The sequence below is a fragment of the Pelophylax lessonae genome (genome assembly GCF_965119305.1).
Source record: "Pelophylax lessonae genome assembly, chromosome: 7".
Classification (NCBI taxonomy): Eukaryota; Metazoa; Chordata; class Amphibia; order Anura; family Ranidae; genus Pelophylax; species Pelophylax lessonae.
Window position 1 is genome coordinate 189,348,326 of NC_138774.1, and position 13,483 is coordinate 189,361,808.

The following is a 13,483-nucleotide window of genomic DNA, read 5'->3' on the forward strand; positions in this document are numbered from 1 at the left end:
ATAACCATCCAGCTGTGTCAGTTGGTGCAATAATAACCCCCAGCATTTTTCACCAAGCTGTTCTGAACAACTGTGCACAGTTTGCACCCCTCCTCCACAGCTCACCCCCCAACTATGCACAGCTCCATTCACTCTACATGCCTTATCACAGCTGGCTCCACCACTGACCTCTGCACCCCTCATCTACAGCTCACCTCCTCTCCCACCGTTTCCCTACAGCTCACCTCAACACTTTCTCTGCTCAGTTCCAGAGCAAGAGCTGGCTTTACCGCCTAAGGGGGAAGGGTCTGTATTCCTTCCATACCCCATACGCAAGCACGTGAATGAGCCGCAGGATTTACATGTTAATGAGTGGCAGTGTTTGCATATAAACCAGGCGCTTTGCGGCCATTTCTATGGAGGAATAAAACAAGCCACGCCTCCCGGAAATCTATATTGGGTCGCCTTTGTGAAAGTGAGAAGCTGGACAGCCGGCCAATCGGAGCGACGGGGCGTGCCATTTTCAGCGCAGCCGTCTCCAAGGTAACAATGGAACGCTGCGAATTTGTGTGCGGCTGCTCGCAAGTTTCTATGGTAACGTAGCGACGCTACGATCCACGGAGGCTGGTGAGGCCCAAGATAGCTGGATTGTGATTTGTGATCGGCAATGGATAGATACAAGGTAATAATGCATAGAATGCATCCTGGACTGAGCTCCCAGTCCACAAGTCAGAGTCCGCCTTCACTGCTGCTGTTCCTTTTCACTTTCTGCATGGTCCGCCTGTCTGCTGTCAGACCTCTTCTTTTTATATGTCATTACTTATGTTTCCATTAGGCCCTCTTCACTCAGGCTGGAACCTGCATTCTGTGTCCCCTGAGGTTTGTGACCTCTGCCATTGGTAATGCAGAAAACCTCTATAGATGATTTAGAGCAGTGTTTCTCAACTCAGGGCACACTAACAGGCCAGATTTTAAGTATTATCTTGGGGAGATGCAGACTAGAATACTGCAATCACCAAGCAGCAAATTATATCACCTGTGATGTATTTCAGTTTTTTTGCAAACCTGACCTGTAAAGCCTCGTACACACGATCAGATAATCAGACGACTTATTGTTCGCATTTTGTTGCATGATACTAATATCGAATTCAACAATGCGTACTAACCGTATGATTTTTGTCGTACGATTCTGGAAAAGCTTCCTGGTTGCGTAATTACGTATCAGATAGTGCAAAACAAAAACAATGGCAGCCAGGCTTTTTCCGGGTTATTTTTGTAATTCTGATCATGCGTCATCTTTGTCTATCGATTTTTAGCGGACGCATACTGTACTGATTAAACGATTGTCGTTCGCTAGGCTATCGTACGACAAAAGTTTTCGTGTTTGTTCCTTCGGATTTGTTGGACGAAATGTCGTGATCGGCTGTCGAAAGCTGTGTACTAACGATTAGATTATCATGCAATCAATTTGAAAGCAATTTTTTTCGTACGATTATCTGAACATGTGTACAAGGCATTAGTGTGCCCTGAAGACCAAAGTTGAGAAACACTGACTTAGAGGGTCAATTCACTAAGCTTTACCACATGCGGTAAGGGTATCATGTTACTCATTTGCATGAATTGTCACATGTAGTAAATAAAGTCCAATTCATTAAAAAAAATATATATATATATATTTTCGGTAAAAAAAAAAAAAAAAAAAAAAAAACGTTGCTGGTAAATATTGCAAAAAATCGCGCAGTAATCTGTTCAAAGTCCAATTCACAAACAGAACAGGAACTAAAAAAAGGTGCGAATTTTACTACCAGCTTTTTGGTGGCGGTAACCAGTGCGGTACCAAAAAGAGGGGCTTATTCAAACCCTAAAAAAGTGGCATTTCACCCACCAAGAGCCTTTTTCCACCCACAGAACATTCAGAGGAAGGGGCCTAATTCCACCCACAGAACACCCACAGGATAGGGGTATGATTCCACCCTCAGAGAGGGGTCTAATTCCACCCACAGAGGAACCATAGAAAGTTGACACTATTCCACCAGCAGTGGATTCACAAAAATATGGCATTATACATCACGAGTACACAAGTGTTTTTTTTTCTTATTATTAAATCAACAAGGCATGATGTGCAGTGCAAATTAAATGCAAACATCAGCTGAAATTAAACATCAAGAATTAAAAAAAAAAAAAGAATACATTTTTTTTAAAGTAGACGTTTACAAAATTGCAACAATGGATTATGTCAGCCATGACAATTATTCCAGCTAGAAGTGACCTCTTGAAGTGGCCACTATACTTTTGGTTATATACAGAGTTACAACAAGTTAAACTTAGAACCATTAAAAAAATAACTAAAAATATTTTTAAAAAATTATTAAAAAAAAATAAAGTCAAGTTTTCTTTAGTTTCCACAATATAAACATGGGCAGCAACACATAAGTCCCCATTCACACTAGCGCGACTTGTCAGGCGACCTGGTCCCCTGACAAGTCGCGGTGGGTCGCCTGCCATTGATTAGCACAGGACCCGTTCTAATAGGAGCGACACAAGTCGCTCCGACTTAGAAAAAGGGTCCTGTACTACTTTGGGGCGACCTGGAGGCGACTTGCATTGACTTCAATGATATGAAGTCCATGCATGTCGCGCCGAGGTCGCGGTGCGCGCTGTGCACCGCGACTTCGCAGGTTGCCCCGGCAAGTCGCGACGCCACTGTGTGAATGGGCTCTAAATGTGGCAAAAACATAGAAAAATATTTTTTTTGGAAAAGAAAAATAACAAAAATGTTATAATGTAATAAATGACCTTAAAGAGGTTGTAAACCTCAGAATTAAAAATAAAAAAAAGGAACACCTGAAAGAAAAACACATAATGAGCTAGTATGCATCGCATACTAGCTCATTATGAAATACTTACCTAAGAACGAAGCCCAGAAGTGCCGACCGCTCACCTCTCTCATGGTTGACATGTTGTGTCGCCCTTCTTCCGGGTTTGCAGCATCCGGCCATCTGATTGGCTGGAGCCGCGATGACGTCACTCCCGCGCATGCGCGTGGGAGCCGACGGTCACGGCACGGGGCTCTGAAGGAACAGCATGAGCGGCCGTTCCTTCAGAGCGCATGCGCCAGTGATGTCACTGGCTGCATACAAAGTAAATATCTCCTAAACGGTACATGTTTAGGAGATATTTACAGTACCTATAGGTAAGCCTTAATATAGGCTTACCTATAGGTACAAGTTGCAGAGGAGGGTTTACTTCCTCTTTAAGCAACCCTTAACCACCAACACATGCGATAAATTGCCACATGAGAAAATGGGGTAGTTACCGAACAATCGAAAAAATACTGCATTTGTTATTTTCCCGCTAAATTCTTAGTGAATTGAACTTTCATAACTGATTTACCGCATGGTATTGGTATTTTACCACATTTTATTTGCCGCTTTTTAACTCTTAGTGAATTGACCTCTAAGTCCTTGTGGGAGCTCATTGGGCTTCCTACTTAGGAAGAGGATAAACCCCAACAACAAACTTCTTTTAAATGCTCCCATTTGGTCTGTTAAATATACAATTGAAAGGTTTTGTTATATCTATACAATAAATGCAAAAAATATGCATTGATCCTGCCAGAAATCCAGTGCTGTCCTGTGCAGTCTTATCTCAAGCAGCCTTCTTAGCTTTGCACTGAAGAGGAGGTGTTCTGCAGTCCTAAAAGGCTTCCTGTCCTAGGGTGACAACATTGCTCTTTATAGATACAATGAGTGAATGAGTGAGCATTGTCACCCTCGGACAGGAACTGTGTTACTGGCAGGATCTTTAGGTAAAATTAAAGGAAAAACACCTGAAAAAAAAAACACATGAATAGAGCCAGCACAACTAAGGATAGGTAAGCTTAAAAAAAAAAAAAAAAAATATATATATATATATATATATATATATATATATATATATATATATATATATATATTATATACACACACACATATATACATGAGTCTCATATGCCCTTAATCGTTTGTGTATTAACAGGTGCTGGAAGAATGGCCGCCTGGGGCTTTTGGGGTGACCTGTTTTGTGGAGGAGCCGGTGTCACAAAGGAAATTTGCTGTTAAAAAGGTCTGAAAAACATCTATAGATAATATACTGACAACTCTGACTGGGTTCTTCTGGAAAGAAGTAAACAATTCCCCTAAAAGTGAACCTAAGTGAAGTCCAAAGCTGGTAATCCACTGGCAGGTGTAAAGAGGTGCCCCACATTTAACCAGCTTATAGAGCACCCTGGAAGCCCAGACATGCTGGGTGTGACTTCTGCATAGAGTGACCTGAGATTTTGAAGTCCATCTTGGACTGTCCCCTGGCATCTCCCAGACTTCATTGTTTGTCCAAAGCTGTGATAGATAGCCTTAATAACTAATATCAGGGGCGAGGATGCTAGAATAGGTGGGTCTAAGTGTAGCACCCTCCTAGGTAGGTGCTAGAGAGTGAATATAGTTTTGGCTTTGTCTGCCTATCAGAGGAGCAGCAGGCAAATTCTATATTGCTATATTGCTTTTTGCTTAACAGAGAGCAGGATCTGTGAGTTAGGTCTGCTCATGGTGATCAGTGTGTGATTCATCTGGTCTAGGGGAGTGTTTCACACTGGTCCAATAGGGAGGCATATTGGGCAGTGGAGGAAACCTGACCAATGAGTACACTGGCATTCTTCCAAAAGCGCATTTGTGAGGTCAGGCACTGATGTTGGACGAGAAGGCCTGGCTCGCAGTCTCTGTTCTAATTCACTCCAAAGGTGTTCTATCAGGTTGAGGTCATGACTCTGTGCAGGCCAGTCAAGTTCCTCCACCCAAAAATCACCACAGACTGGCCTGCACAGAGTGCTGAACTTAGCCCGATAGAGCACCTTTGGAATTAATTAGAGCGGAGACTATGAGCCAGGCCTTCTCGTCCAACATCAGTGCCTGACCTCACAAATGCTCTTCTAGAAGAACGGTCAAACATTCCCATAGACACTCTCCTAAACCTTGTTATAGCTTCAAAAGGTGGGCCAACTCAATATTGAACCCTATGGACTAAGACTGGGATGCCATAAATGTTAATGTGCGTGTAAAGGCAGGCGTCCCAATACGTATAACAATATAGTGTACATCTGGGTGATGCTTAGGTCTTCATAAAACATTTCTACATCTTAACTGGAATTTTACTTGTTCAGGAAACCTTAGATGCCTCTTCTATATTTTTCCAGTAGCTTATTAGCTTTAAACTTGACACAGATTTTCTTTAAGGTACCATTAAAGTATAACTAAAGGCAAAACTCTTTTTTAGTTTTGGATAGAGCAGAGAGGGATTAGAACACTAGTCCGTTGTTATTGTTATCTGTGCCCCCGTTAGGGAGGGAAAATCTTCCAATGGGGACACTAGTTCTGGTGACCTGGGGGTCCCCAGGAAATTACCTTAATTTGCAGGGACTTGTCTCACTTCCTGTTTGGCTATAAATCAGGAAGTAAAGGGAAATCTCTGCAAGGGGCACAGATGGCGAAAAAAAAAAAAAAATCTGCCGGTTATTATAACCCTCCCTTGCTCTATTGAAAATGAAAAAAAAAAAAAAACATTTGCCCATAGTTCTACTTTAACAAAGGGCATCAGTTAGAAGATATGTCTGCTGCATGATCATTTAGAAGAACAATTGTGAATAAAATATGCTTTCTTGGAGTGACAAAGTGAGCACTGTTATGAAGCTTACAGGCACTATGATGACACCCCAAGTGGCAGCCCATTTCATAGGGGAATAGTAGCAATGGACAAGGAAAAGACATGGTTGATTGACTCTTCCTAAAAGATTTTTCTGAGTTAGGCCCCTTTCACACAGGGAGTCCGTAAGGCGGACTCCCTTTTTCTCAGCGGGAGATCGATCCGCCGATCCCCCACTGAGCAGGAGGATGGCAGCTCTGTCTCCGCTCTGTGTTCGGAGGCAGAGCTGTCAGGTCCCCATGCATCTCTATGGGGGAATCGGATGAGAACGGACCGTCTGTCCTTTCTCATCCGATCCGCGAGACGGATGGAAAATAGGGTTTCCATCCGTCCGTGTTTGACGGATCAGATGTCAGCGGACATGTCATGCATGGGGCATCCGTTCGGATCCGCCTGAAAAACAGACAGGTGGATCTGAATGGACTCCCTGTGTGAAAGGGACCTAAGTCTGTTGCTATGGGTGTGACTCTTGGACATACAATTGTTTTCCTATCTTACATTTTAGGCCATACGAGTGGTGTTCGTTTTATACCTATGGGTTACAGATTTTGGCTCATTCGCTTTCACTGAGGAGGGCTGAGGGCTGTTTGAGGTCTGAGCAATTTCTTGTGACCAGCATTGCTGATGTGGGCCAGTTTTGGTGGGGTATTGCAGCTTTAGATACTCATTGAACTGTACAAGCTATCTGGTTCCAGGGCAATGAAGCTGAAGTCCTATGCTGAGTCACAGCCTGGCACTAGTATGCAGTATGTTATTTAGCGCATTGCTGATTTCATCCATTTACAAACATGACTTTTTCAATATCACATGTAATTACATTAGGTATTTTATTGTATCATTGGCAGGTGGAGTGTATAGACGAGCGGGAAGGCAATCTCGCCCTAGAAGAGGTAATCTGCAAGCGGAAACAGTAACAGCTAAAACTTGTGTTTTTCTTTTAAGAAATGCTGCAGTTTATGAACATTTTGTAGTAAAACTGACATGGCATTTATCTTGCACACTTGACAATATACAGTATATCTACATGGTTGCCAGTATGTTTATTTTTATATTTGCCTTAGTCCTCTTCCATAGAAAGTGCACTTATCAGTTTTACCCCCCTGATGCAGGTTAGTATAGATCTGGGGTGGTGGAGGGTGGGTTGCATTAGGTCAGGGGGCAGAAAGAATAAGGTCCCCATAAGCTGAGTTTTTTTGTGAAAGTGCAAATATCCTTTAAAAATTAGACTGTGAAAATTCAGCCATTATGTTCCCTGGTTACAGCATCACCCTCTTTGGTTCAAAGACAGGAACATTGCACAGTCCAGAGACATGTGACAGGAAGCTGCAATCTTGCTTGAAAAAAATGTGGAAAGCCCACTATATCATGAATATCTGTGTGTATTAAAGATATCAGTGCATATTTGGTTTACATTTTCTCTCTTTATACTGTACAGGCTCTGTCACTCCTGGAGCTTCAACACCCCAATATCTGCCTATATAAAGAGTTTTTCATGGTCTGGGATAATAAGGTAGGGTGTTCACGATACTGTAGATCATCAAAATATGTCCTCTTGCTTTTGCTGTCAAAGGCCTAGTTCCTGGGTCTGGCATGCAAGTTCCCAGGTTGCATTGATTGAAATGGTTCTCCCAAAGGTCCAAGTCAGTGGTCTCCAAACTACGGCCCGGGGGGCCAGATGTGGCCCTTTGCTTGCTTTTATCTGGCCCTTGGGGCACTATTTCATTCATTAATACCAAGAGTGGGGCATAATTGGGCCCAATGACATCAATGATGGGGCACAATTCCTCCCAATGACACCAACAAATGGGCCCAATGACATCAATGATGGGGCACAATTCCTCCCAATGACACCAACAAATGGGCTCAATGACATCAATGATGGGGAACTTTTCCTCCCAATGACACCAAGGATGGGGCACAATTCCTCTCATTACCACCAAGGATGGGGCACAATTCCTCCCACTGACACCAAGAATGGGGCACAATTCCTCCCACTGACATTAAAGAAAGGGCATTGTTTATTCCCACTGACATCAGGACCTTTTCTACTACCAATGGCCAACTTCCTACGACCCCCTGTTTAGAAAGTTTGGAGACACCCGGTCTAAGTCAATAGTGGTCATGATTGGGTGGACCGACCCACATTGATCTTCATGAATAATGGACAAAAACACAATTTGGGTATTATACTGTGATTTTGTTTCTTTTCTGCAGAGCATTTAAATATTGCAGTGTTTAAATGGTTTAATTCGGCTGATATAAAATACTCACATGAATGCAACTCTGTAATTTTTAAATGTTTTTCTATATATATATATTTCTTATTGCAAGCAGTGCAATTATCTGCATTTGATCTGGTATTAGCCTATTACAGTCTCTGTACAGCAGAGCTCAGAGTGTGAGAAGAAGAAGCAGCACAAGAGATCAGTCAGACAAGAAGAATTCTAAGAGGTGAAGAGAGCAGAGAGATTAGCTTATCACTATGCTGATTCCTTTTTTACTGTCCAGCTACTGGTTTGGGTGGGTCAACGACTTCCTGGGCTCAGAAGAAGTGGGTTGAATGATGCAAGCCTACATTTAACTTGAGGATATCCAGTGGCAGAAAAGAATTTCCGCAGGGTCAATGAGTTAAAAGAAAATTTAATTTTTGATTGGAGTTCTGAAAGACATGTCTAAGCTCTGAGTCACTCTTAATTCAGTTGACAGGAGTTGAAGCTTAATGCATTTCAGATCTGCAAGATAAATACACAGCAGATTAACTCAAAGGACCCCTGTAAATGGAGCTGTCCCCTCAACAATATAATTAATTGTTCATTCAGTAATCACTCCACTATGCAGTGTTTATAATCTTCTCAAAAACTCAATGATACCGTCTTTGCAAAGCAGACTGTCTAGACCTCTCTTCTAATAAAAAAAATCCCTTTTTTTGGTAAATCAAAGTTGCATTACCTACACGTTTCAGTCCAAACACTTATAATCTGGTGTTGTTTCGATACTCTGATTGCATGGCCAAAAACAATTGAAGCAGGTGGGCAATTTTCCAAGGCCCATGTGTCTTAACAATTTTTTTTTTTTTTCGAATAAGAAAAAAGAATCTGCCCAAAGCTAATGAAATTTAAGAGCATAATCACTAATCACATTTCTATTGTAGTTGAAGCTGTTTTTTGCATCAAAATTAAAAACTCAATAAAGCAAATCCTCATTTGTGTGATTTACCAACCACATTTTTTAGATTTAGTTTGACCCAGTCTTGATAGAAAATAAAAATAAAAAAGGTGGAGATATTAATTTTATGGCTAGAATTATGCCAAAATCAAAGTTTCTGATTATCATCTATTCTCTTGCATTAAACCGTTATACTCAAATGTGTTTCAGAACTGGAAACTTGGTTATAACATTTTGTTTTGTTATATGCAAACAGTTAATACAGTTATGTATTATGATCTCTTTAGAGTGCCTCCCTGTTTTTTTGCATGGTGATGGATTACTGTGGTCAAGATAATCTAACAGATATTGTGCATCTGAACAGGCAAGAGCACAAAAAGATTAAGGACAACGTAAGTAGTTACATTAAAAAGGGACGTGCTCTGTGGTGTTAATGAATGTAATCACAGTGGCTTTAATGGGCGTATAATCATTATAGCGCTTGGGCATTCTTGCTGTGCCGTTAATGGGAATAGTCCCTGTGAAACAAATGTCACTGCATCACACAGGATTATTAAAGTAAATGATAAAGTGTGGCATAGTAGTATAATTGCTGTAAAAAATAAATCACCTGCACTTTGACATTAATGGAAATAAACAAAGTAGAATTTTAACTAACTGACATTATATGAATCGTATTGTTGTTTTTTACATATTTTCTTTATTTTGTTCAGGACTCGTTAGAAAAAGGTAACTATAATATAGTGTTTAATAATATTTGGTATTCTTACAGCCAGTCAACTGGCAGCACTTTAGGTTCCTTTTTACATGCTTTCCACTTTCCCATGTAGTAAAAAAAAATCTTCAAATATATTAATAGTAAAAAGGTTAGGTCTGAGCATGTGGGCCCTTTACAAAATAATCTGGAGTGGATGACTGGGGACAAAGAGATGGCAAATTTAATAAATAGTTTCTTCAGCTCTGTGTATACAAAGGAGCATGGAGAAGCTCATGTCCATAATGGAGATAGTATTGACACAGCCCCAAATGATCCACAATAGCTCAAAAGTGATATGGTCCAGAGATATTTAGACAGACTAAAGGTGGATCAAGCACCTGGACCAGATGGCATCCACCCACGGACCCTAAAATAATTTAGCTCTGTCAAATCAAAGCCATTGTTTCTAATTTGAATGGCTGTAATAGTACCACTGGATTGGGGAAGGGCCAATGTGGTGCTTATATTTAAAAAAGGGATCACAGTGTTTACCAAGTAACTAAAAGCCTGTTAGGTTAACTTATATAGCCAGGAAGATACTGGAGCGTTTAATAAAAGATCACATAGATGAGTTCTTGCTGGAAAAAAAATATTTTAAGCAACAGACAGCATGGATTCATAAAAGACAGAAGTTGTCAAACAAACCTGATTTTTTTTTATGAGGAGGTAAGTGAATCCTTAGACAGAGGGGTGGCTATGGACATAGTATACTTGGCTTTTGCAGGTTCAGTGGTGGGACCCTTGCTTTTTAATTCCTTTATAAATTATATAGGGTCTGGGATTAAAAGTACCATTTCAGTCTTTGCAGAAGACACCAAGCTATGCAGTGGAATACTGTCCTTACAGGATGTCTCCAGTTTACAAGCTGACCTCAATGTACTGTTTAATTGGGCAACTATGTGGCAAATGAGGTTTATTGTTGATAAATGTAAAATAAAGCACTTGGGGGCTAAGAATATGCATGCATCATACATACTAGGGAGAGGACAACTGGGGGAATCCATAGTGGAAAGGTTCTGGGGGTGTTCTGGTAGATCATAAGCTTAATAACAGCATGCAATGCCAAGCCGTGGTTTCTAAATAGAGCAAAGTCCTTTCTTGTATTAAGAGAGGTATGTACTTCAGAGAGAGATAGATCATTTTGCCCCTGTACAAATCGTTAGTAAGGCCTCATCTAGTTTAGTTTTTGGCACCAGTTCTCAAAAAGGATATCGGGTAACTGGAGAAAGTGCAGAGAAGGGCAACCAAACTGATAAGAGGCATGAAGGAGCTCAGCTATGAGGAAAGATTAGAGGAACTCAGTTTATTCTATCTTGAGAAGAGGAGAATAAAGGAGGATATGATCAACATGTACAAATACATAAGGGGTCCATATAGTGAACTTGGTGTGGAGTTATTTACTTTGAGGTCATCACAGATGACAAGGGGCATTTTTTATGTCTAGAGGAAAGAAGATTTCATCTCCAGATGTATGAATTATTATTTTTTGTTTTAATTGGTTGAACTGGATGGACTTGTGTTGTCGTTTAAGAAGATTGATAGCTGAAATGTACATACACAAGTTAATTAATGAGTCAGAGTGATGACTCCAACCTTATGCTCGCAAAGGCTGTCAGAGGTTTCAATGAGCAACAGAGTACCTGAAAGAATACAACTAGCACAGGGCTCACTCTTTTGAATTCTCATAGTGTTCTTGTAAACCTTTTGTATATATCATAGATTATATACAAAAATACTGTATATAAACTTGAAGTATAACTAAAAGCGTTTTATTCATTTAATTTTGAATAGGATAAGGGAGGGTTGTAACCCCAAATAGGTTTTCCTCCACCACCTGGGTCCCATAGGCGAGATATCCCTTCACTTCCTGTCCCTTAACCAAAAGAGGAAGTGAGAGAAAATCCCTTCAAAGGGAGGGAATGTCGGGGTGTCACCAGAACTAGTGTCCCCATTGAAAGATTTCACCTATATTACTGTTCCAGTGTCAACCCAAAATTTGGGATTTTCTTTTACTTCCCATCATAACGGTAAACAGGACAAATAGAGTGTGAATCTCCTTAATGGACTGCACAGACAGTAATAAAAACGAATAAAGGGAAAAAGCACCACGCTTAAGTATAAAAATGAGAAAGCAGCCAGAACTCAAAATCAAAATACAAAACTCCAAACTATTAAAAAATTAGTGCAGCGTTAGGATTGATTGATGATCACAAACATAAAACATTGAAATATCAGTGCAAAATTTTAAAATAATACCATAAAAAAGATGAATAAATGTCCATAGAGGGAGATAAATGTAAAAAAATCCCCATCCAAATCCTATGTGGTAGCGGATGAAGGGAAAGTACTAATGGTTGAGAAAGATAGGGAAAATCCAGCTCCACACTCACTGTGTTTAGTACAAGCTGCTTACCAGGTGTAAATGACCACTAAGTTACAGGTGGTAAAACCGGGCGCAAGGAAAATAAGGTCTCCCTCAAACCATATATGAATCTCTCCACTCACACTCCTCCAACGAAGTTCATGTATAAAGACAAAAGAACACACAGGTATCCCCAGATGATGTTCTGTGTGACGAAACATGTAGGGTGGGGACTGCAATGGTGACGGCATCATGTGATACATCTCTGGTTTACGAGAGAGCCTGGATGGATGCTGCAACCACTATTTGTGCTTTGGATTGTTTTAATACTCTGGTTTTATCTGGATTTTTCGTAAGTGCAACCTTTTATACTGCCAATAAATTGGAATTGGTTTATACATACTGCACTATAGAAGTGTTCTTTTGTCTTTATACATGAACTTCATTGGAGGAGTGTGAGTGGAGAGATTCATATATGGTTTGAGGGAGACCTTACTTTCCTCGTGCCCGGTTGGACCACCTGTAACTTAGTGGTCATTTACATCTGGTAAGCAGTTTGTACTAAACACAGTGAGTGTGGAGCTGGATTTTCCCTATGTTTCTCAACCATTATTACTTTCCCTTCATCCACTACCACATGGGATTTGGATGAGGATGTTATTAAATTTACCTACTTCTATGGACAATTATTTATCTTTTTGATGGCATGTTTTCATAATTTTGCACTGATATTTTAATGTTTCATGTTTGTGATCATTAATGCAATATATGAGTTGAGTTTCTATTTGGTAATCAGTCCTAGCATTGCACTAATTTTTATTATTGTTCTAATCCCTCTCCACTCTACCCAAAACAGAAGAATAAAAGTTTTACCTTTAGTTACACTTTAAGCAAAAAAAAAAAATTACCCAAGCCAATCTTACTTTTCCCTTGATATTAATCACTGTGATATATTAATGAAAATAACCACTTTGACATTAATGAGAGTCATCTATGTTTAAGAATGTAATCCTAATACAATTAGTAAGAATAATCTGCGTGGTAGTAATAGGAATAATTACTGTGACAAAGGAGTTAAATCACAGTGACATTTATAGGAACAATCACAGAAGTGCCAGATTAATATTATTACAGTGCATATGTGCAATCTTTGTGGTATAAATATGGACAACACATGAATATAGGCTTTGTGGCCTTCAGATATGTTACAACTAAGTGTCATCTGATTTACAGAGTAACAGGTACAGTAGTCTGCTGTTGTATTCTGTAATCAACAGCTTTACATTATAAATGAAAAAGAAATGCAAACCTAGGTGTTGTTTTTTAAGATCTCTCTTTTCTATCTTTACAGATTCTTCAGCGTTTACTTGCTCAGGTCCTTGATGCTCTCTTTTACATTCACAAAAAGACTTTACCCCACAGGTACCTTTTAGTTTTAATATTCAGAGTATTTCCTTCCTAATGATTAAGTCATCTGAGCTTAGGGA

At 40.0% G+C, this 13,483-nt stretch overlaps 1 protein-coding gene across 1 annotated transcript in view; it reads left to right on the top strand.

The window, feature by feature from the left end:
• Positions 1-528: 528 nt before the first annotated feature.
• The window catches only part of STKLD1 (serine/threonine kinase like domain containing 1), a gene marked incomplete at its 3' end in the record, with an annotated part of 49,352 nt that continues 36,397 nt past the window's right edge, over positions 529-13,483 (top strand). The window contains exons 1-6 of the mRNA XM_082263254.1: positions 529-661; positions 3,997-4,083; positions 6,558-6,602; positions 7,148-7,222; positions 9,165-9,269; positions 13,348-13,418. Coding sequence (XP_082119380.1) covers positions 647-661; positions 3,997-4,083; positions 6,558-6,602; positions 7,148-7,222; positions 9,165-9,269; positions 13,348-13,418 — 398 coding nt within the window. The 5' untranslated portion in view covers positions 529-646. The remainder of the gene's footprint in view (positions 662-3,996; positions 4,084-6,557; positions 6,603-7,147; positions 7,223-9,164; positions 9,270-13,347; positions 13,419-13,483) is intronic.